Source organism: Scyliorhinus torazame, chromosome 1 (assembly GCF_047496885.1).
Source record: "Scyliorhinus torazame isolate Kashiwa2021f chromosome 1, sScyTor2.1, whole genome shotgun sequence".
Classification (NCBI taxonomy): domain Eukaryota; kingdom Metazoa; phylum Chordata; class Chondrichthyes; order Carcharhiniformes; family Scyliorhinidae; genus Scyliorhinus; species Scyliorhinus torazame.
In genome coordinates, this window is record NC_092707.1 from 57,347,219 (window position 1) to 57,371,640 (window position 24,422).

The following is a 24,422-nucleotide window of genomic DNA, read 5'->3' on the forward strand; positions in this document are numbered from 1 at the left end:
GAAACAATGGCACCGCGACAATTCTTATCGACTGATAAGAAACAACGAGATGGATCCCACATCGGCCCACGCCGCATTGGCACTGAAACTCCAGTCATGAGTTTGGCAACCAGGAGATGGTGATGACTCCCACTCCCACCATGCTAACGCCTTTAAGACACTTTTTGGAATGGAACCCTGAGGTGTCCAGATGATGAGAGAAAGGAACCGATTAAGATTTATGGTGTCCTATTCCTTGATGGAGCCTATCCGCTTTCTTCTTTAGTTTTTTAATGTTGAATGTTTCTCTCTCTTGTACGACTTTACTTGTCGATCTCGTGCAAATTTCTTGATACAGTTATGACTACTCCTTTGACGCCACATGGTAGTTAAAGGCACAGGTTTGTTGAAAGTCCATAAATATTCAAATTCTTACCGTTCTTGTAAGGTCTCTCAGGCAGTGGAGTAACAGCACTGATCCCCGCCCTGCCTGAGGACCCCCTAGGTATTTAGTCAGCCAAGCTTGGGTAGTGGAGCAATGGCACTGATCACCACCCTACCCAGGGATTCCACCCATTCTTGCCCTGCCGCCGCAGCTCATACGCACCCCATTCGGAAAGTTCTTTTCGAAACTCTTTTACTGTTCTTTTAAAAATGTGGTTTAAAGAATGCACTTTGCCACAACTTTTGTTTCCTTTCCGGCAACCCTTCGGTTGCCAACCCCCACCTGCTAATTACAAGTTAAAACACTTGGTTGAAACAAATTTGCACTGGACGGAGAAATTGTCCGCTCACTCAGCCCATCAAACACAGGCTGCGAGAGTGCTCGCACTGTGACAGAATTTATTTTCGGATGTCTCGTCTCCCAAATGATTGGTTTAAAAAAAACTTTTAATGAAGGAACCACATATGGTGACGATTCTAAATGGGAAATTGACGTTAAGGAGAAACAGACAGACAAACGAGATATTAAACAACAAGATAATAACAGATATTATGCTTGTACCCCCAGGAAGATACAAATATACCAGGAGACAGAGGAAGACACAGACAAGATGAAGGTGGGCCTGATGATCTGCATCATAATCGTCGTTGGATCAATACAGTTGCGCACGTTATCCGCCCCTACACCTCTCACCACACTGGCCCTAAACATGACAGCCCAACACAATACCCCTAGCCTGGACACTACACCACACACAGACACAGCCACTGATACCCCCACATGGTGTGATAATATCATAAAGTGGTATTCTCTTTCGTACACGGTAGAAGCCCTATTGATTATAGCTATACTTTGCAATGTCATCCAGACGATCAGACTTCGGAAATGGCGAAGGAGAGCCTCCCGCTCTCCAGTATACACATTCAGAGCCCCTTTTCTCGGACTTCAGCAGACCCCACACTCCTTTTGAACCCTTTTCTCCCTAATAAATTCTGCGGTTTTTAAAAATAAAGTTACTTTCTCTGTAAATTGACATAAGTCTCAAGTAGGAATGTGATGCTGCTATTGTTTATTTTGTACTGTAATATAAGTTCCTTTGATTATTAGATAGCAGCACGAGTGTAGTTTAGTTAAGGACAGTCCCCCTTGTGTAAAGAAATTGAAATCTTTGATTGAATGTTATAGTTCCCCCTTAGAACTTTTTAGATGTGTGTTGTATTTAAGAAAACTTAGGTAAATGTTCCGACCCATGGGACAGAGTAGGGTAGAACCTGTCCTTGATTGAGGGTACCCGGCATACCAGAGAACAGGAGAAGATCCAGTAGTGTGATCCATCACGCTTCGCGTTGAGGATCAAGAGGACGGACTGTAGCCATCTGGGATGGCCACTTACAATAAGAAACATGGACATTCGCAAAGCCCAACGGGAAATATGGACAATGTAAGATTCAGGCAGGCACATAGCCTGAATGTATATTTGTGAGCAAATAATCCAAACAGCATCGAAACCCCCAACCGATTAGCATTTTGATGGCCCATCTCCGTAAGACAAAGAACTGTAACCGATACAATCCCAGACATTTCAGCACCATTCCCTGTACTCAGGAAGCGTAAACAACAGGGTCAATGACCGCTTAGGACACAGCCAGCCATCAAGGCACCCGCCCCTTTATTGGCTCAGATCGAATACAGTGATCGAGAACTGCCCAATTAGTGGGGTCCAAACCGAAGAACCGCCCAAAAGAGCGCAAAATTCCCCAAGGATAAAGAGAAACACTGCCTTGTGCTCGATCTCTTTTAGACCTGGCGCTCCGACAACGTCCACCAGAAGTTCAAGTTCAACGCCCGCAACCAGACGGATGTGCCCAGCTGAGCAGCAGTTACTTCTCCAGACCCAGTAGATCCAGATTCGAACAAAGGCCACTGTTCCTCTGACCTAAGCCGGGTGCCTGAAGTTAAGTACAGGCTGTCATAGTTGATAGGTATAGTTTAACTAGTAGTGTTTATGTTGCATGATTAATCCTGTGTGTAAACAAAGTACCATTGATCTTGAACTAACGAACTGGTGTTTGGCTCTTTGATCGATACCCGGTTGAACCTTGTGGTGGTATCATTTGATAGCTGGCGACTCTGAGCAATATAATATCGATATCTAAAGAAAGAAGGGCAACCTTATTGATTGCCATATTTATAGCAGGTAAAAAAGGCAACAGATTGATGGGATCAAACAGCATGTTCCTTCAGTTAAAAGCAGAAAATGCTTGGAAAACTCAGGTCAAGCTGCATCGCATAACTTTTCGTCACATTAACTTTGTTTCTCTCTTCACAGGTGCTGCCAGGCCTGCGGAATGTTTCCAGTATTTTCTGTTTTCATTTCAGATGTTCAGCATCCACAGTTGCTTCAGTTGTTCATAATAGGCAGAGAAAAGACTGTACACAACCAACCTGTGCTTGCAAAACCCACAACAAAATGTCAATTGTCATGTGTAATTCTGTGATTGGCCAGCACTTGCTGAATAATCCTGAGTGCGCCAATAGCTACACTATTAACCAACTTAAGGTACACAGTCGAGCTTGCAACATGGCTCAGGTAAACTTGCTAGAAGTGGCACACATTCATGCACAAGGACACCTTCTCTGCAAACAAAAGGAAGAAGTTCAAGCCTTGCACCATTTTTGAATTACCCGGATGCTTAGTTCCCCATTGCCTTCTCTATGGCAATATTTAGTCAATCAGAGTCAACTTGCCAACCAGTCAGCACCTTTTTTCCTTGTTGCATAAATTGTTGCGATTGTTTCAAATTTGTCATTCTTACATTTATCCTGCTGACTGCAAGACTCAAAGCTTTGACAACAGGTCTCTCTTTTCAGTAATATTCATGTTTCGTACCTGCAAAAGACTCAGATTAAACAAATCAGGGTCAGAACTGGGCACCTGTTCATTGAGTAATTTGAAACCAAAGTAGTATTCGTTAAAATATCCATTCCAAAATGTACAAATTAAAATAACAAAAATTCTAAAATTTTGAGAAAGCATGCCTCCAGTACTGGTCCCCACCAACCCCTACCCCAAAACTCAATCTTCTATGTAGAGCATGCAAGGATTTCCAAAAGTATAAAATACATTAATAGCTCTTCATTACAGTAACTATTGCAAAGTCTTACTTCACAGTTGAATGAAATTTGATGCTAAAAGGAGAGATTTGACAAAATAAGTGAAAGATGCCATATATCTTCTTGGTAGTCAGCTATCTTGGATAGGAAAACTTTAAAAGCAAATATGTTCTGAAGAATAATGATACAACATGTGATGGAGTAATAGACACAGTACTACTGCCAGGATTTCCTCAGAAAAATTAACTAATACTGAAATCATGAAATAATTCTGCACTCACATGTCTTTTGTCATTTTTCCATGCTCCTGAATATACTTTTTTATATTCTCCACTGATTGGATCTGGTAGACTGTAAGTTCCAAACCCATCTCTTTTTCCATACTCCCAATCACCGTTGTATATGGCTCCAGTAGTTTTCCACTTCTGTGTCCCCTTTCCTATTTAGATTAAACTATCAATGATGATGCAGTAGCAAATGTTTCAATGCTTTAGAATTATATTTTCTTTTTGGTAATGCTCAAACTAGACATTTTCAGTCCTCAACTACTATAAAATAGAAGATGAAAGAGAAAATGCTGGAAAATCTCAGCAGGTCTGGCAGCATCTGTAGGGATACTATAAAATAGATCATGGTTTGTGGACTTAATTAGCATTTTTATTATGAATGAGAAATATTTCTTACATAACCCAATATTTAACTTGTGAGTTTCTTCAGTCTTTTCACATAATATGATCCTTGGCCAGACTTCCAAGTTGTTGGCGAGATTCGGTTGGGGACTCATACGATTTTGTTTAAAGTAGACAAAATTTAGGGCCGCACGGTGGTGCATTGTTAGCACTGCTGCATCATGGCACCGAGGACCCGGGTTCAATCCCGGCCCCGGGTCACTGTCCATGTGGAGTTTGCACATTATCTGCGTGGGTCTCATTCCCACAACCCAAAGATGTGCAGGGTAGGTGGATTGGCCATGCTATATTTCCCCTTAATTGGAATTTGTGTTTAAAAATTAGACAAAGTTTGAGATTGAAGACACTTGCTTAGTGAAGAAAGTCACAAGATTCCATGAGTTTTGAACAAACAAAAATAAACTTTACTACACAAAGTCAGAAAGATAAAACCATTTTATGTACAATATCTGGCTTATACTCTAACATTCAGGGCAAGTTTGAGGTACATGTGAATTAATAGGCAAACTGTGGTCAGACACAGCGCTCTGCACAAAATATGACCAAAATAGAGTCCATGGATTTTTCAGCAACCCACCCTAACGTTAGTCACACTCTAGTCAGCAAATCTCACTGAAGCTCCCCGTCTCACACAGGGGTTTCCAATCTTTCCCTTTGAAGATCTCGTCTTTGAATTCTCTCCCAAAAGTTGTTCCAGCTCAGACAGCTTCAATGAGGGCCCACCTCCCAGAGTTTCAATTTTACCTTACGAGGTTCCATTCCCCTGAATTCCTGAGTACACTCGAGTATCAATTTACAAGCACAATTCCAGCTCCTTGGGCATGCCAAATAGAATACTACTGCTTGAAAGGGGTACCTTTGCCCCAACAGCCTGTAGTATGGAGTCCCCAAACTTCAGCTGCCTTCTTGGATCTTTGAGCTTCTCTCAAACCCACTTCACTTAAAGTCTGCTCTTGGCATCCCTTTCTCTAACTTGAAGGCAGTTTCCCTGCTCCTTTTTTTCAACTGAACTGAACTGGGACCTGTTTCTGTCCCCTGTCTTTGTCCCTTACCTGAGAATTTATTTTGGGACTTCTCCCTGTCCCCCTGTCTGGGGCACTTGCTAACTCTACTGCTCTGCACCCAGTCACCTGACCTGGGTTTTCATGCCTTTTCTTCGTTTTTCCTCCAGATGCAGGTGAACTGGGCCCGTCCTGGGTTCGACCCGAACGTGAAGATGCTGAACTGTACATATGCAGTCTGTCCCCAGCCTGTGCATGTGTGGGAAGTTTGGAGACTGTCGGGACTTGGAGTTACTGACCACCACACAAAGGTAGGTTTGGGTCTCATAACACACGGTAATTCACACAAGGATTTCAATTGCTGTATTCAATGCTGTATCACCAAATTAATACTTCCGTTTTCTATGGGACAAAAGATGAATTTTATACTAATGATGACTGTTTACAGGGATGACCCAATCGATCTCCCTGTGTGGCTCATGGAATACAAGCTTCCCCCACTGAGGAGCAGAGGCCCAACAGTGGGGCTCATTAATTCCCCAAGACAAAAGCCGGCTTTTTGGCTAAGATGAGCGTGAGGTTAGGTGTAATACCTGGATCTGGTATGTCTCTATTGTGGGGACCACAAATTGGATTCAATTTGAATTGGTTTCTGGAGCAGGCAAGGAGCTGGATTGCCTCTGTCCACACTCTGAGCTCTGGCTTTGTAACTCGGATAAAGTAATTTTTTTTAAAAGCCAGCCGAAGTAGGAATCGGCATTTCAGGATGGTCCCGGCTGGGACATGGGAGCGTTGCTTAGGTGCTGCATTTCCTAACTGTTAGCGGAAGAAATTGCTGTATGTGATTGGTATAATAAAGATATCTCAAAGTATTGTAATAGCACAGGTCAAGGGCAAACCAGCAGGCAAGGGGTTAAACATATACCAAGGGAAAACCAGCAAGCAAGGGGTTAAAGTCACCCACATTGGAAATGATTTAATCATCACACAGACCATTTGAATATGAAAAGGGAAACACAGGAGGCCCCAGTAAATCTAAGGGATCCATTGTCCAACACATTCGCACCTCTTTTAGAAGTTAAATATGTTAAGCACAAACCCATGAGATTGTAAGGAAACATTGTATTCTTTAATCGTTTTCCCATTACGGGGACCAGAAAATATGCATACTGATCACTTTGTATTGTTCCGAATGATTCAGTGACGTCAATACCTGCTTGTGACTCCGAAGAACTTTAAATATATATGCATGTAATTCTGAGGACAGGCAGAGCTGGCATTTGCGAGCTAAAGCTAGCAGCAAAACTGGCTTCTCCTGTGTGCACACAGTTTTTCCGAATTAAACAAAGTTTTACCAACACCACATGGTCGAGAACAGACTTTGAGGTTTTTCTTCCCTCGAACACGAACAGCGAGTAGGAAATAAACTACTTTTGACTGATCTTTTTAGGGCTCCTCAGTGACTACAATAATGACAATGACATTTACTAGTTAAAGCTTTACCTTTATGCGTATCAACTTTGTGCAAAAAGTACATATTTCAAATGGAATTGTTATGATCCTGAACCAGGCTCCCAAGTTTTGGTACAATCTGGTCAGGAACCCGTATGTTTAAAGCAGACAAAGTTTGAGATTCAAGACACTTGCTGAGAGAATGAAGCCACAAAAGACTATGGTTTTACAACAAATAAAACAAACGTTACTATACAAGGTCAAAAAAATAAAACAATTCACAATATTCATCTAATACTTTAACATAAAGGGTTAATAGGAGGTACATATGAATTAAGAGGCAAATTGTGGTCAGAGATATCTGTCTCAGATATAAAATTAAAATGGTCACAGTAAATATCTTGGAAGTAAAACTGAAACACCAGTTTCTGCGTGGGTCTCACCCCCACAACCCAAAGATGTGCAGGGTAGATGAATTGGCCATGCTAAATTGACCCTTAATTGGAAAAAAAAAGAATTGAGTACACTTTTTAAAAAAAAAAAAGTAAAACTGAAAGAAATCAGAATTGATTAAGGCAACTGAAAAATAGAACAGAGAAAAAAACATTGTGGTAACTTAATTGGAATTACTCAATGACCACTAAATCTACTGATATATTGCTTGTGATTGTTCTGGATCTGGTGCACGGTTTAGACGTTCAGACCCTAGTCTAGCCTATGCCTGCACCAAATAAACAAATTGAGTAAATTAGTGCTACATATGAGCTACTAAAGTAAATCAGAGGGATAATTGTAATTTTTTTCTATATTTCAGACTTCATGGGGAAAATGGAAGTGAGGCATGGGTTTACTAGGTTGATCTCGGGAATGGGGGAATTTTCTTGCGAGGAGAGATTGAGTAGGTTGGGCCTGTACTAGTTAAAAGAATGAGAGATAACCTTGATAAGACATATATGATTCTCAGGAGCTTGATAGGACAGACGTTGAAAGGTTGTTTCCCCTTGTGGGAGAGTCTCGCACTGGAAGGCATAATCCCAGGCTAAGGGGTCGCTCATTTAAGACAGAGATAAAGAGGAATTTCTTCTTTCAGAGGGTAGCACAATGGCACAGTGGTTAGCACTGCTGCCTCATAGCGCCAGGGACCCGGGCTCGATTCCAGCTTCAGGTAACTGTCTGTGTGGAATTTGCATGTCTTCCCCGTCTGCGTGGGTTTTCTCCGGGTGCTCTGGTTTTCTCCCACAGTCGAAAGATATGCAGGTTAGGTGGATTGGCCAGACTAAATTGCCCCTTGGCGGCCAAAGATGTGCAGGTTCAGATTAGTCATGATCAATACGTGGGGTTACAGGGATGGGGCAGGGGAGTGGGCCAAGGTAGAGTGCTCTTTTGGAGGCTGGGTGCAGACCTAATGGGCCAAATGGCCTACCTCCTTCAGCACTGTAGGGATTGTATGGATAGTAAATCTATGAAATTCTTTACTGCAGAGGGCTGTAGAGGTTGGGTCATTAAGTATATTCAAGGCTTAGATAGACAGATTTTTAATCAGTAAGGGCATCAAAGATTATGGGGATAAGATGGGAAAGTGGAGTAGGATAACAGATCAGTCACAATCTCCTTGAATGGCGCAAGCAGACTCAATGGGCCGAATGGCCTACTTCTGCTTTATGGTCTTACATGAAGGATTTTTATATGTTTGGAAAAGTTGAGTTCAAAGAGGTGTTGAGGATTATGGAATTGAAGACGAAATGGAAGAAGGAGACTTAAGGAGAGTTGTTGAGTTGAGTTGTGTTGGCAGTATGGGGAAGACACCTTGGGAACAGTTTTGTCCTGAGAGAAGGTGTAACATTTGAAATAGCCATCCAGAAACCAGAAACATCTTTGGTTTCAGAAAAGCAGTCGTGTTTCTGAATTTTCTTGGATTTCCACAACAGAGTGGAAAGTTTTGAGAAGACACATGTTATACAATTACTACATAAAAGCAGTTTTGTCTTGGGTAATATTATTGGATTTTTAGAGTTCAAAATCAGAAAGGGAATGTTGCCCAGGTGTTCACTTGTGTGTTCTGACCCAATGGGTTCTTTTGGGGAGGTTTCGGAAGACTGTTTTAACTGTGCAACTTTAATCTTATGTGCGTAAATTTTCCTTTCTTCATGTTTCTAAATCTTTCAATTTTTAAGAATCCCAAAAGTGTTACTGGAATTCTATGTTCTTGGGATCAGTAGTTCTTTTCCTTGTTTTCGGAACACAAAACAAAACGGTTAGGGGCTTTTCACAATAACTTCATACTTGTGACAATAAAAGGTTATTATTATATTATTATTAGTCAGACGAGTTTCCCTCTAGGATTTGGCTTGCCCAGCAAATAACATCTGCTGTGATTCTAACACAAATGATAAACTCTAGCTGACAATCAATGCAAATAGTGACAGCAGCTGTAGGCAAGAATTCGCCACCACAATAACATATGGCTTCAGAAGCTCCAAAGTTAGCTCTGCAAACAAGGCACCTGCAGAGATCATCCCGCATCACCGACATAGGACAACTTCATGTTTGGCAGATTGTTCAACCGTCAAAAGTGTAGCAGATGATCATCTGATTTCACCAAAGGTTCCGAGGCTGCATTTCCATCATCTCTCACAGATGGAAGGATACCAATTAATTCAGCTTCTTCCCCGCTGTTACCAGACTCCCAAACGACCCACTTATGGACTGACCTGTTTAATACTACACTCCTATATGTTTCACCCGATGCCGGTGTCTATGTATTTACATTCTGTACCTTGTGATGCCCTATTATGTATTTTATTTTCATGTACTAAATGATCTGTTGGAGTTGCTCGCAGAAAAATACTTTTCACTGTACCTCAGCACACATGACAATAAACAAATCCAAATTCATCAGATTAATTGTCAGCTCTACAAGAAAACTCTTTCTGTCTGCTCGATTAAAAAGCAGGGGAATGCATTTGTAGGTCAAACGGTAAGGTCCCATGCCAGTTTACTTTAAGAGACCTGATCGATCTCTGGGTAAGCCTTTGTCCAAGTTTTTTTTAGCTGCCGGAGGGCATAGAAGGTACGAGTGCCATGGATTCTGTGGTGAAGATATTTGGAAAGCCAGTGGGGGAAGGGACCTTCGCGATTATTTCCTAGAATATTTGATCCTAAAGTTAGGTTTGAGTAGAGGGGGCTGTTTGCTGATCCATTGTGTGTATAACTTTGATTTTTCCCACAGGTGGCGGTCACCCTGCTAGTAGTTATGCTAGTTAACGGGAACAAAGTTGGGGAGAGAGCTACAGCTAGTTACCTGGGGAAGGAGGAGGTGATGGCGGTGTTCATGTTTCTTTCGTTTGTTAAGGTAACGAGCTGTTGGTTCATTTTTTTTTTCTGTTTGTTTATTGTCACATGTACCGAGGTACAGTGAAAAATATTTTTCTGCGAGCAGCACAACAGATCATTAAGTACATGAAAATAAAATAAAGAAAAGAAATACATAATAGGGCAACACAAGGGGCTAATTTAGCACAGTGGACTAAATAGCTGGCTTGCAATGCAGAACAATGCCAGCAGCACGGGTTCGATTCCCATACCGGCCTCCCGAACAGGCGCCGGAATGTGGCGACTAGGGGTTTTTCACAGAAACTTCATTGAAGCTTACTTGTGACAATAAACAATTATTATTATTATTATTACTACTACTACTACTACTACTACTACAAGGTACACAATGTAACTACATAAACACCAGCATCGGGTGAAGCATACAGGGGTGTAGTGTTAATCAGGTCAGTCCATAAGAGGGTCGTTTAGGAGTTTGGTAACAGTGGGGAAGAAGCTGTTTTTGAATCTGTTCGTGCGTTTCTCAGACATTTGTATCTCCTACCCGATGGAAGAAGTTGGAAGAGTGAGTAAGCTGGTTGGGAGGGGCCTTTGATTATACTGCCCGCTATCCCCAGGTAGCAGGAGATGTAGATGGAATCAATGGATGGGAGGCAGGTTTGTGTCATGGACTGGGCTGTGTTCACGACTCTCTGAAGTTTCTTGCGGTTTTGGGACGAGCAGTTGATGTACCAGATTGTGATGCAGCCCGATAGGACGCTTTCTATGGTGCATCTGTAAAAGTTAGTAAGAGTTAATGTGGACATGCCGAATTTCCTTAATTTCCTGAGGAAGTATAGGCACTGTTGTGCTTTCTTGGTGGTAGCGTCAACATGGGTGGACCAGGACAGATTTTTGGAGATGTGCACCCCAAGGAATTTGAAGCTGCTAACCATCTCCACCTTGGCCCCGTTGATGCTGACAGGGGTGTGTACAGTACTTTGCTTTCTGAAGTCAATGACCAGCTCTTTAGTTTTGCTGGCATTGAGGGATAGAATGTTGTCACTGCACCAGTCCACTTGGTTCTCTATCACACTCCTGTATTCTGACTCGTCGTTATTCGAGATCCGGCCCACAATGGTCGTATCATCAGCAAACCTGTAGATGGAGTTGGAACCAAATTTTGCCACGTGTGTGTACAGGGAGTATAGTAGGGGGCTAAGTACGCAGCCTTGCGGTATTGAGGACTATTGTGGAGGAAGAGTTGTTGTTTATTCTTACTGATTGTGGTCTGTGGGTCAGGAAGTCGAGGATCCAGTTGCAGAGTGAGGAGCCAAGTCCTAGGTTTTGGAGCTTTGATATGAGCTTGGTTAGGATTATGGTGTTGAAGGAGGAGCTTAAGTCAATAAAAAGGAGTCTGATGTAGGAGTCCTTGTTGTCGAGATGCTCGAGGGATGAGTGTAGGGGCAGGGAGATGGCACATCTGCTGTGGACCAGTTGCAGCGGTATGCAAATTGCAGTGGATCAAGGCATTCTGGGAGTATGGAGGTGAACCGCTTCATGACCAACCTTTCAATCACTTCATTACGACTGAAGTCAGGGCCACCGGACGGTAATCATTGAGGCACGTTGTCTGGTTCTTCTTTGGCACCGCTATGATGGTGGTCTTCTTGGAGCAGGTGGGACCTCGGAGCGACAGGTTAAATATATCTGAGTGCATAATTAGGGATCCCGTCCCGGACCCATTGCCTTCCGAAGGTTCACTTTCAGGAAAGCCTTCAGAAGCTGTGATGGTGGGTATGGGTGTGTTATGGGCTGCTGGGGCACTCGACAGCAGATCGTTGGTTTCCTGCTGGAACCGAGCATTGAGTTAATCGGGGAGGGGTGCGCTGCTGCTGGGGGACGGGGGAGATGGGGGTGTTTTTTTTTGTTGAGTCGGATGGATTGTTTGTTTGGTGTCCGGGAGGGGCAAGAAGGAGGGACGGGGACGGGACGGGAAAGAGAGTGACAGATTGCTGATGATGAGGCTTTCTTGGTTTATGTACTGGTTTAAAGAGGGTGACGGCATCCATCTTGGGTGGGCCGGTGCAAGTTGGGGCCCTGTCAGACTTCCTTTTGTGTGGAATATGGCTGGTCATATTAGAGGGATGGCCCAGAAGTCCCCAATCAGGCAGGTTACATGGAACTTGAGGGGGTTAAGTGGCTAGTTAAAAGGTCACTGGTGTGTTACCATCGAAAGAGTTTGAAGGTGGATGTGGTTTTCTCACAGGAGACACATCTGAGAGTTCGGGATCAGACAAAGCTGTGGAAAGGGTGGGTGGGGCAAGTGTTTCACTCGGGTTTTGATGGGAGGACGAGGGGGACCATGGTGTTGGACGATAGTAGGCTGACCTTTTTTTTTTTTTTTTAATTTAAAAAATAAATTTAGAGTACCCAATTCATTTTTTCCAATGAAGGGGCAATTTAGCGTGGCCAATCCACGTACCCTGCACATCTTTGGGTCATGGGGGCGAAACGTCAACACGGGGAGAATGTGCAAACTCCACGCAGACAGTGACCCAGAGCCAGGATCGAACCTGGGACCTCAGCGCTGTGAGGCAACAATGCTAACCCCTGCGCCGCCGTGCTGCACTAGGATGACCTTTCCAGTGGCTAATATTTTGGTGAAGACAGGGGAGATATGTGACAGTGAGTGCGGTGTTGGTGCATGCTCTGGTGGACATATACATTCCAGCTCGTTTCCCTTTCCAACACTGGGAAGACCAACCCATCCAAAAACTGTACCATAGTCAAGTTTTCCTCCGCAGGCTCAGACTTGTATAATCCCCGGTAAAAGGTTTTAAACACCCCATTGACCTTCTCTGGAGTAGAAACCAACTCTCCCACAGAGTCCTTAACCTGGACTATGTCCCAAGAGGCCGCCTGCCGTCCGAAGGTGGTTAAGTTCTGGGTTTCCCGCTTCAACACAATGTCAGAGATTTTACATAGATACATAGAAGATAGGAGCATGAGGAGGCCTTTTGCCCTTCGAGCCTGCTCCGCCATTTATCACGATCATGGCTGATCATCCAACTCAACAGCCTAATCCTGCTTTCCCCCCATAGCCTTTGATCCCACTCTCCCCAAATGCTGTATCTAGCTGCCTCTTGAATATATTCAATGTTTTAGCATCAACTACTTCCTGTTGTAATGAATTCCACAGGCTCACCACTCTTTGGGTGAAGAAATGTCTCCTCATCTCTGTCCTAAATGGTTTACCCTGAATCCTCAGACTGTGACCCCTGGTTCTGGACACACCTATCATTGGGAGCATCTTCCCCACATCTACTCTATCTAGTCTTGTTAGAATTTTATAAGTCTCTATGAGATCCCCTCCCTCATTCTTCTGAACTCCAGCAAGAACAACCTAACCTAGTCAATCTCTCCTCATATGACAGTCCCGCCATCCCTGGAATCAATCTGGTAAACCTTCGCTGCACTCCCTCAAGGGCAAGAACATCCTTCCTCAGAAAAGTAAACCAAAACTGCACACAATATTCTAGGTGTACAATATTCTAGGTGTGGCCTCACCAAGGCCCTGTATAATTGCAGCAACACATCCCTGCTCCTGTACTCGAAACCTCTCGCAATGAAGGCCAACATACCATTAGCCTTCTTTTAAAAAAAATTTAGAGTACCCAATTCATTTTTTTCCAATTAAGGGGCAATTTAGCGTGGCCAATCCTCCTATTCTGCACATCTTTTGAGTTGTGGGAGCAAAACCCACACAAACATGGGGAGAATGTTCAAACTCCACACAGACAGTGACCCAGAGCCGGGATCGAACCTGGGACCTCGGCGCCGTGAGGCAGCAATGCTAACCACTGCGCCATCGTGCTGCCCTACGATTAGCCTTCTTTACCGCCTGCTGCATCTGTATGCTTACCTTCAGCGACTGGTGCACAAGGATACCCAGTCCTGCTGCACACTCCCCTCTCCCAATTTACAACCATTCAGGTAGTAATCTGCCTTCCTGTTTTTGCTTCCAAAGTGAATATCCTCACACTTATCCAAATTATACTGCATCTGCCATTGATTTGCCCACTCGCCCGACCTGTCCAGATCATGCTGTAGGATCCCTGCAACCTCATCACAGTTCACCCTCCCACCTAACTTGGTATCATCTGCAAACTTTGAGGTGTTACATTGTGTTTCCTCATCCAAATCATTTATATATATTGTGAATAGCTGGGGTCCCAGCACCGATCCCTGTGGCACCCCACTAGTTACTGCCTGCCAATTTGAAAAGGATCCATTAATTCCCACTCTTTGTTTCCTCTCTGCAACCAGTTTTCTATCCGCCTGAATACACTTTCTCCAATCCCATGAGCTTTAATTTTGCTCAATAATCTCTTATGCGGGACTTCTGAAAGTCAAAATATACCACATCCACTGGCTCCCCCTTGTCAACTGTACTGGTTACATCTTCAAAAAATTCCAACAGATTTGTCAAGCATGATTTCACCTTCATAAATCCATGCTGACTCTGACTGATCCTGCCCCTGCTTTCTAAATGTTCCACTATAACGTCCTTGATAATGGATTCAAGAATTTTCCCCACTACCGATGCTAGGCTTACTGGTCTATAATTACAGTGTCTTGACTTGTTCGACACTCCGGGTTGACTATTGGCTACAGCGGAGAACGGATAACTCCGCCCAAATTATAGTACTTCCCATCAGGTGCGGATGACGCCTTAAACTCCACAATAAACAGGGTTTCACCGTTGCGTACCCTGTCAGAACACTCGAACAATTGCCTAAGCCTCCTGACTGGGTAACGGGGCAGGATAACCCCGTTTAAATTCTTGATTGAATAAGCGATTTAGGAACGCCATCAAAATTAAGTAGGTAACCACAAGGATCATCCGAGGATAGGAGACAATGGGTAATACTCTGGATAGCACCTCTGATAGTGGAAGCGCGCTTCCGACTCTTTGCGAACAGTATCCGGAACATTCTAAGCAGCTGCGGCAGTTGTCGGGGGAATTGCATAAGAATTTGGGAAAGGGGAAATGGCCCCTGGGAGGATAAAAGATTTGCCCACGGTTATGGAGGCACAGCAGATTATTTGGCGACATAACCGTAGCTCCACGGCTAAGAAATTGATTGAGTTATGGCGGGAGTACTGCCAAAAATTAAAAGATACATCTTTATTGGCTAGTTGGCAGGCTAACGCTTTAAAGTTGGGTATTGAATTAACAGAAGGGGGAATTGTTAAGACTGCGGAGATTTTGAGAAAGGAATGTGCCCACCATAGAAAAAGGCCTAAGTTTGCAAAAACCCCCATTTCTAAATCAGGACCATGCGGACAAATGGCCGGCCTTGCCTTGACCGAGGGAGATGATGAGGATGATCCTGAAAATTGGCAATATAGGGGACAACCGACCGTTATACCGCCACTACGACCGCCTCCACCTTACGTTCAAGCCCTTTATCCACCGCTCCCACCGCCACTACCACCACCACCACTGTCGCAAGGAGGTCCAGTGACTCGCACTCGTTCTAAAACCCGTGCGAATCAATTCCCACAGATGAATCAAGAGTTAGTCCCGGGAAAAGAGGGGGCACCGGAGATGGATTTCCCTGATTACCCAGACGATTATCAGCCACGGTGCCAGTTCCCCGTCCGGCAAGTTCCCAATATAGCATACAACCTTGCCAACCCCCGGGGCCCAACAACCAGGCATTTCAAAATAATTATTATAATTAATAAATTAATCAAATTTGATACTACTGATTCAGTATTAATAAATTATACAATATGTTAATAATACAGTCAAACAGTTGATTGATCAGTAACATTTCAATAATAGTATTTCAGCTCAAATTCATCGATTGGGGGTACAGTTGGGTTAATTTGAATAATTCTAATCGTTGGTCCCCTACGTTTAGCGAATAATTTTTTTTAATGCACTTAGCACATTGGTATGTTATGTAAATGATGAATACAGCTACACAGGAGAATAGGATTATTCTTATTGTGGACATTTCAGTGTGTCCAAGCCACCCACAAATTTTATCCCAGAGAGAGATAAATTGGGGTGGATCAAGTTTTTTGATTTCTTTTTGGATATGTAATGCCAAATCTTTAACTTCTTTAGAGTTATTGGGAATGAAAGTGCAACATTCTGCACCAATCAGGGCGCAGGTGCCACCTTTTTCAGCTAGCACATAGTCAAGTGCCATTCGATTTTGTCAAGTCTTTGACATCTTCTGGATTATACACAAAAGCTTGTTGAAAGGGTTAATTTTCTTGCAGAGACAAAAAGAGGCGTATAGCTTGGAATGATGCCATTCGCATCTCTAAACTTTTTAAAAAATATTTGTCACTCAAATGGACTGGGAGTAAAAGTTGGATTGCTGCCAAATTCCCGCTATCAAATGTCTTTGAACGATCTGTTCTTTTGGAATATAGATTTGCTTTTAATCAGAGTTGTTTTTGTTTTGTTTTTTAAAACCAGCTTCCACATTGTTTGAAGTTTTAATTTCCAGGCTAATTCTAAACATTTATTTTAAAATATCAAACACAATAACTTATTAAACATATAACTGAACCAATCTCATGCTGTCTCTTGGTTTTCTGTAGATGAATTCGTCGATTCTATTAAAGAAAGCACTACTAACAAGATATGTTAATTTCTTAAAATTAATAAAGCAATATTCAGAATAATGACAGTTTTCTTAAGTTGACAGTTCTTGGCTATCCCGCCTGCACTCAGATCCTTCTATTTACAACAGCCTCCAGTCGGCGGCTAACCTTACCCTCAAGCAGGACATTGTGGTTTACAGTTCCCACTCTGTCACGGCACTGCTCGGACAGCTCCAAACCCAACATTTAACCATGGCTCGGCAGAACAAATACGAGATTTATCTCCTGAATAATCCCAAGCTCCAATTTCGCCACTGCACCACTATCAATCCAGCAAGTTTTCTCTCCGAACCACCCTCGGAATGCTCACAGCCGGGCCACGATTGCCTGACGCTCCTCAGAGAGGAAGCCTCCGTGCGCGATGATCTCACTGACACGCCCCTGCCTGATGTAGACTTAACTGTTTTCACCAACGGCAGTGCTTCAGTCGGCGAAAGCGGGGATAGATTATCAGGGTACGTTATAGTTAATCAGCAGGGCGAAACCCTGCAAGCAGCAGCATTTGAAACGCCGTTCTCCGCCCAACAAGCCGAGCTATTTGCACTTATCCGAGCGTGCGTGTTAGGAGAGAAGAAGAAAATAAACATTTACAGACTCCAGATACGCATTTGGAGTCACACACGACTTCGGTCAATTATGGAAGAACAGGGGATTTCTTACATCTGCAGGCACTCAGATATCCCACAAACAGTTAGTTACACAATTACTACAGGCTTTAATGCTCCCTAAACAAATAGATGTAATAAAGTGCACTGCCCATACGACAGGCAAAACTCTGGTGGACGCGGGTAATCGGCAGGCGGACCACCAAGCCAAATAGGCTTCTCGCTTAAAAGACATGGTGGTACCAAAAATGATGAGCCAGACTAAAAGCTCTAAGGGTCAGTCTCCCTCTGAAAAGCCAATGCCGACCATCACTGACGCCATTCAGTTACAGGAGGACGCTCCTGCCTGTGTAAAAAGACTATGGGAAGAATTGGGATGTTGTTATGATTCTGTAAACAAATTGTGGGTCACCCCGGCAGGGCAAACCTTGTGTGCCCGATGCATTAACAGCCTGGGTCACCAAATGTGTTCACTTTGCAACTCATTGTGGTGCGCGAGCTACGGGTGATGTATTGCTCAAGACTTGGTGGCATCCAAGACTGCAGGACATAGTGCAAAACATTAGCAGTCGTTGCCTAGTATGTCAGCAGTATAATCCTGGAAAAACAATACCCTGCGAAATGGGTAAAACCCCGTTACCAGAAGGTCCCTTTGAGACACTCCAGATGGATTACAGTGAGTTGGAAAGATGCCAATGTTATAAACATGTATTAGTTATTGTTGATGTATTTAGTAAATGGATAGAAGCTTACCCCACTGTAGATAAAAAAGCTTCCACGGTCGTAAAGGTTTTAATGCAAGAAATTGTTCCTAGATTTGGGATTCCATATCGATTAAGCTCTGATAATGGACCTCATTTTGTGGGACAGATCAATGAGGAATTTTGTACTCAGCTGGGAATAAAACAATAATTACATTGCGTATACCGATCCAAAGCAGCGGGAATGGTAGAAAGGGCTAATCAGACATTAAAAACGGAACTGGCAAAACTACAGGCAGAGACTGGAGCCACTTGGCTCAAATTATTGCCTATTGCCCTCTTCCAAATATGTACAACCCCAGCTGGAAAGACTTGTCCCGCCGAAATGTTATATGGAAGACCCTTGCGTACTCCTTGGGATCAAGGGAAACATAAGGAAGTACAGTTTCACCATATGACCACTGAAATGGCCAACTATGTGATAGCCTTGACTAAAGTACTAAAAGGCCTCCATTCATGGGTACGAGCTGCTTATGAGGAGATACCTCCCTTGTCCAGTTCTGTCACTATTAATCCGGGGGAGTATGTTCTGATTCGTAATTGGGTTAGGAAAGGATTAGAACCCCGATGGGAAGGACCACACCAGGTCCTACTCACTACTCCCACTGCTATAAAAGTGGAAGGCAGAAATGCCTGGATCCACATCCACCATTGTAAGGTTGTGAAAATGCAATAGAAAATAACCCTCTGTTTCGAGCCCTAGGTAATAACTCAGACATCACTTCAAGGATGAAGGCCACAATTATTATCGTAACCCTGCTGGGACTTTTGGAAACGGGAGGAGAGGCCAAGCAAAGAACCTGTGGCCCCAAGGGAGGACGGACTCATCACCTCTGTCGAGGTGACACCTTACAATGCACCAATCAAGGCTCAGGAGAAGGACCTTGGAACGCGACCCCTGCGGACGGATGTTCGGCCTACGTACAACGATGCAATCGGACCATACTCATCAGTGGAGTGACTAAGGGCAACCTACCCTGTCATCGGGTCAACTGTAAATGGGACTATAGCTGCGGAAACAAAAATAAGACTTTACCCTTGGGATGCGTTGACCAATGGAGGGTAAGACTGCGAAAAAAAAGGGAATTACATGTAAACACGTATCTGTATATGTCATATGTGTAAGCAAAGGATATGAATGTTTCTGGTTGCTGGGTATGTACACATACCCCGACCCATGCTAAGTGAGGGATCCCCCTCAGACCTGTTCCGCTTAACCTGTCAGAAACAGTAGAATGGTATATTTACCAGAATGGTACTCGTCAATCCCCCAGGACTATACGAATTGCATCTATGATAAGACACCCTAACGGCGAGGCAACTTCTAGTTTATAGTTTCTCCCCATATCCCCAGGACCTTGGAAAGAGGGGGGCTATCCAATGAACACCTTTGAGATGTGGTACCAACCAAGTTATAACAAATCCCACCAGCCTCCGTTTCTTACCCTCACTAATACCACCAATATGGGAAGACCACTGGGAATAATATGTTTAGTAAGGAATGTGGTTAAAGGGATATTTGTAGGTGCTAGTCAATGCGAGCACAAATTTGTGGTGGCCAACATATCCGAGGTCTATCCCGTATATACGTCTCCTCAGTTTTATGGGTGTACACTGGACGTCCCCTACGCTAACGGGACAGGTACCTTCAAGTACTCCTTGATGGCTGAAGGGTTTGATGTGGACAAACTCACTTCGTACAATGGGACATATACTTTATTTGTGGCCACAAGGCATATCCCTGGCTGCCAGAGAATTGGACGGGATCCTGTTATCTGGGGTATGTCGTCCCCTCTATACACCACCTCGCCAATTTAGGCGACCATTACCAAATGATGAAGCGACAAAAGAGAGAAATAACCAAAACGCAACGATACTTTGGAATCCTGCTTCCCCCTATCAAGGTAGCTCTTGCAATGAAGGAAATAAGGAAGATAGCAAAAATCCTGGAGGAGATAGCAAACGACACCACTGAAGCATTGACGGAGATAAATAATGAAATGGTGGCAATAAGAACCGTAGCTCTACAAAACCGAATGGCCCTCGATTACCTCCTTGCAAACAAAGGTGGGACTTGTGCCATGATCGGTTCGGAATGTTGCACCTACATCCCCGATAGTTCGGAGAACATCACCCACCTCGTGGATCATATCCGCAAAGAGGTTAAGAAACTGCATGAAATATCAAGAGATGGGTGGTTAGATTGGTTGTTTGCCGGATCATGGGGGTCTTACCTGGTGCATGGATTAATAATCCTGGTAGTTGTAATACTTGTAAGAATTATGCTTAGCTTCCTAATGAAATGCTTGTGTAAAAGTGTCAGTGCAGCAGTAATTTCTCAACAGTTAATGCAGCAACATGAAGTGAGTCTTGAAGAGTTAATGGATGTGAAAGAAAGTGCTGAGGAACATAAGAAAATGATAGAAGTACAGATAGAATGGGAGAGACTGAGACGGGTAGCTATAGATTAGAAGTTATCATGAAATGATAACAGGGGGGAATGAGAGTTTGGCTCAAGAGGGAATAGAATTTTATGGGAAAATAAAATGTTAGACAGAGCTTTGTGTGCTGGAATGTCAAGACAGGCTTTTGTAGCAAGCTGTAATCACTTCTGCTTTCGCACCAGACAAATTGCAGTAACGGCCTTGGGAATGGATGTATTAACTTTAAAGATAACTATAGCTAAGACTGAAAGCCAGGGGGCTGTTCTCAGAAATGAAAGTGTCAAAATGTATATAAACTGCTGTTGGATGTATTAACTTCGGCTTGCTGTTGTAACTCTCCGAGATACAGTGGTTTAGCTCCGGCCGAGAATAAACATATGTTAACGAAACTCTGTGTTCGATTGATCATTTCATCCGGACTGAAGGGAAACGAAAATTCACACATAGGTCACTGAAAAGGGCAACGAAGGTGGAGAAGGTAGTCTAGAAGGCATACGGTATGCTTGCCTTCATTGGCCGGGGCATTGGGTATAAAAATTGGCAAGTCATGTTGCAGCTGTATAGAACCTTAGTTAGGCCACACTTGGAGTATAGTGTTCAATTCTGGTCGCCACACTACCAGAAGGATGTGGAGGCTTTAGAGAGGGTGCAGAAGAGATTTACCAGGATGTTGCCTGGGATGGAGGGCATTAACTATGAGGAGAGGTTGAATAAACTTGGTTTGTTCTCACTGGAACAAAGGAGGTTGAGGGGCGACCTGATAGAGGTCTACAAAATTATGAGGGGCATAGACAGTGGATAATCAGAGACTTTCTCCCAGGGTAGAGGGGTCAATTACTAGGGGGCATAGGTTTAAGGTGCGAGAGGCAAGGTTTAGGAGATGTAGGAGGTAAGTTTTTTTCTACAGAGGGTGGTGGGTGCCTGGAACTCGCTGCTGCAGGAGGTGGTGGAAGCAGGGACGATAGTGACGTTTAAGGGCATCTTGACAAATACACGAATCAATGGATTCAGAGCCGATGTAGGTCAATGAGCATAGGGCGATGAGTTGTGACCTGCAATATGGGCTGCAGAGGTTTGTATAAACTGAAGTTTATAGAAGTGGAAGAGGGTAGGCCAGTCAGGATACCATTAAGGTAACAAATGCATTTTGCTGATGCCAGGGGCATGAACTGGCGAAATTAAGTGGATAGAAGGAGACAGCCTTTGTCAACTTGGGGGCCCTGTTCAACTCCCAGCTGTGCTTTAAAAACCTACATCCAATCCTGGTTATAATCCTTATGCATAGCTTTGACTTTTCCAGATTCAACTATCCAATGCTCTCCTTGCTGGTGCCCCATTTTCCATAACTTTTACAAATTTCGTCCCACACTAAATTTGTACTTGTACAAATTTCGTCCCGACTTGGTTGCCACTTCCCTGCATTAGCTTCCTGTCCCCAAAGTACTTCCAACTCAAAGTCTTGGCTCTTCTCGTCAATAAAACCTACTCTATTCCTACATTTCCTCCAGTTTTACATAGTCATGTGCTCCATAATTTCGTGCATCCACAGTTGGCTTAATTCACCTCACCAATGTTACCAGGATCTCCAACCACTCTATCAAAATCTCACAGTCTAGAACTACTTTCCTAAACCTTTACTCCGTCTTTCAAATTCAATCTCTTAATTTCCCTTTCAGTTAATTACATCTGAACTCTTGCTCCAGGTTTGGTCCGTTTTTATTGCCTATGTACGAGCAGGGTACAGTCACATAAAGTAGTCAGTACCCGTTTAAAGCCTATTTCCGCCAACGCTTTTCACTTAAAAAAATATAACACCGTGTACTGCATGTTGAGGGGTGGATGGACGAGCACAGCATTGTTCTTACCATGTTTTTTATTGTCCCGCCACTCTCCTGTATATTCGTCCCCACTTAATGAGTAGACGGTGCTTTTTAAACCGTTTTTCTGCGCATTTCTATCCCACTCATGCCACCGATTTTCTTTGGGCTTCCGCGGCCTCAGAAATGGCATTTTTTAAAGCGCCGATGGAAGGTTTTGCCGATTGTAGAGGAGGCAGATGATCGAATCACACACTGGGGAGGCCGAGGCCGACTCGTCCACGGTTTTTTTTACAGGGCGAGTTTGTTGAAGATGCAACCGCTTTCATTCGACAGACTTTCGCAAGCGGGTACCAGAAAGAACTCCCGAAAGTCGGCAGCGAGGCAAGATTAAGACACCGGTACAACAGGTTGTTTAACAACAATCCCGGCACTCATTGACGCTCCCTGTGTTATAGCGTACGGCCCGTTACTATAGCAACCGAGACGGGCCTTGTGGTCGGGATCTTGTGATTTGTGATGTGTCTTCATTTTAAACTAAAATATGGGGGCGGAGGTACATTGTCAGACCAGAGTTGATTTATTGAAAAAAATGTTTTAAAAAGGAAGTTGTTTGATGGAATGCGTCACGCCATAACCCCGCCTGTAGGAAGTAACAGGAAAGGCATGAAGCGGTCCTCAACTCGGACCTGGAAGATAGGTCTCTGGTTATCATTTCATGTGAATTATTGGACATTTACTATATTCACTCTTAAACGCGTAAGTATCACAAAACTGATCTTTTAAAAAAAAAATTTAAATGCCAAAATAACACATTTAAAGCCCTGAGGAGTTCAGCAGTTTCAAAAGACAGCACTCAAAAGGTTTATGAACAGTAATCTTCACCAAGTAGCTGGACGTTTTTGTGGACAGGGGATTGTGTTACAATTTACGCTTCCTTTCCCGTTGCGCTTCTTTTCCCCATTGATCTTATTGAAATGGACTTGACCTTGATGACTCTGATAAATTTGAAATTGTCATCTGCATTTGCCCCCTCCTCCACCAACTTACGTTGCACTTCCAAAAGGGAAAATTGTTTAGGTCAATACGTGTGCATTTTGTAAACCATTTTTACAAATTACGCACTTGAGTGTGGAGAATATTGCTATTCATGCACCATCAATTATGCTGGCTGGCAAATAGCTGGCTTTTAAAGCAGACCAAGGCAGGCCAGCAGCACGGTTCAATTCCCGTACCAGCCTCCAGAACAGGCGCCGGACAGTGGCGACTAAGGGCTTTTCATAGTAACTTCATTGAAGCCTACTTGTGACAATCAGTGATTTTCATTTCATTTCATTACACATGAGGCAAGTTGTAGGAAATTAAGTAATGGTTTTAATACTCTAAGATGTAGCCTGTCTGCTGCTGAACCCAGACTGGAGACAGGGCTACAGATCAGTCAACTACATACAACACCCAGTGGGGCGGGGCCACAGAAGAACAACAATATGTAACAGTGAGTAAAATGGAACAAACAGTAACAGAGAATATATACAGTGCTGTAAGTAACAGTGTAACTACAACCACCACATTCACCCCCTGTTAAAAAATAGTCCAGCGGGGGTGAAGCAAACTTATAGATTAAATCTATCAGGAGCTTTAACCGTCCGCTGTGATCTCCTCAGTCCCGGCTGTGGTGTGGGCACTGTTGTCGAGAGCTGCGACTCCGGGAGCGTGTCCTCTTCTTCCGGAAGCATCGACAGAGAGGGAGACGGTGTAGGTGCGGGGGCGATGGTAATGGAGGTAGACGGTGGAGGGTCGGGTGGGGAACTGGTGGGTGCCAGGTCCCGGAGGGAGACTGTGTCCCGCTGCCCGTCCTGATGTGCCACGTAGGCATATTGTGAGTTAGCGTGGAGAAGCATAACCCGCTCAACCAGGGGATTGGTTTTTTGGTTCCTCACATGCTTCCGGAGGAGGACAGACCCTGTGGCTGTCAGCCAGGTTGGGAGCGAGACCCCTGAGGTGGACTTCCTAGGGAAGGCAAACATACGTCCGTGAGGGGTCTCGTTGGTGGCAGTACACACAAGCGACCGGATAGAGTGGAGCGCATCAGGAAGGACCTCCTGCCAGCGGG

The 24,422-nt window shown here is 43.9% G+C and overlaps 2 protein-coding genes across 3 annotated transcripts in view; one reads left to right on the top strand and one right to left on the bottom strand.

The window, feature by feature from the left end:
- morn3 (MORN repeat containing 3) overlaps nucleotides 1-22,771 on the bottom strand; it is a 90,954-nt gene extending 68,183 nt beyond the window's left edge. Inside the window, exons 1-2 of the mRNA XM_072495209.1 lie at nucleotides 22,358-22,771; nucleotides 3,820-3,977 (exon numbers count right to left, since the gene is read on the bottom strand). Coding sequence (XP_072351310.1) covers nucleotides 3,820-3,977; nucleotides 22,358-22,502 — 303 coding nt within the window. The 5' untranslated portion in view covers nucleotides 22,503-22,771. The remainder of the gene's footprint in view (nucleotides 1-3,819; nucleotides 3,978-22,357) is intronic.
- An 87-nt stretch (nucleotides 22,772-22,858) lies between these two features.
- tmem120b (transmembrane protein 120B) overlaps nucleotides 22,859-24,422 on the top strand; it is a 130,952-nt gene continuing 129,388 nt past the window's right edge. For both annotated transcript variants that reach the window (XM_072495186.1, XM_072495195.1), the window contains exon 1: nucleotides 22,859-23,068. The gene's annotated coding sequence lies outside the window, so the exon portion shown is untranslated. The remainder of the gene's footprint in view (nucleotides 23,069-24,422) is intronic.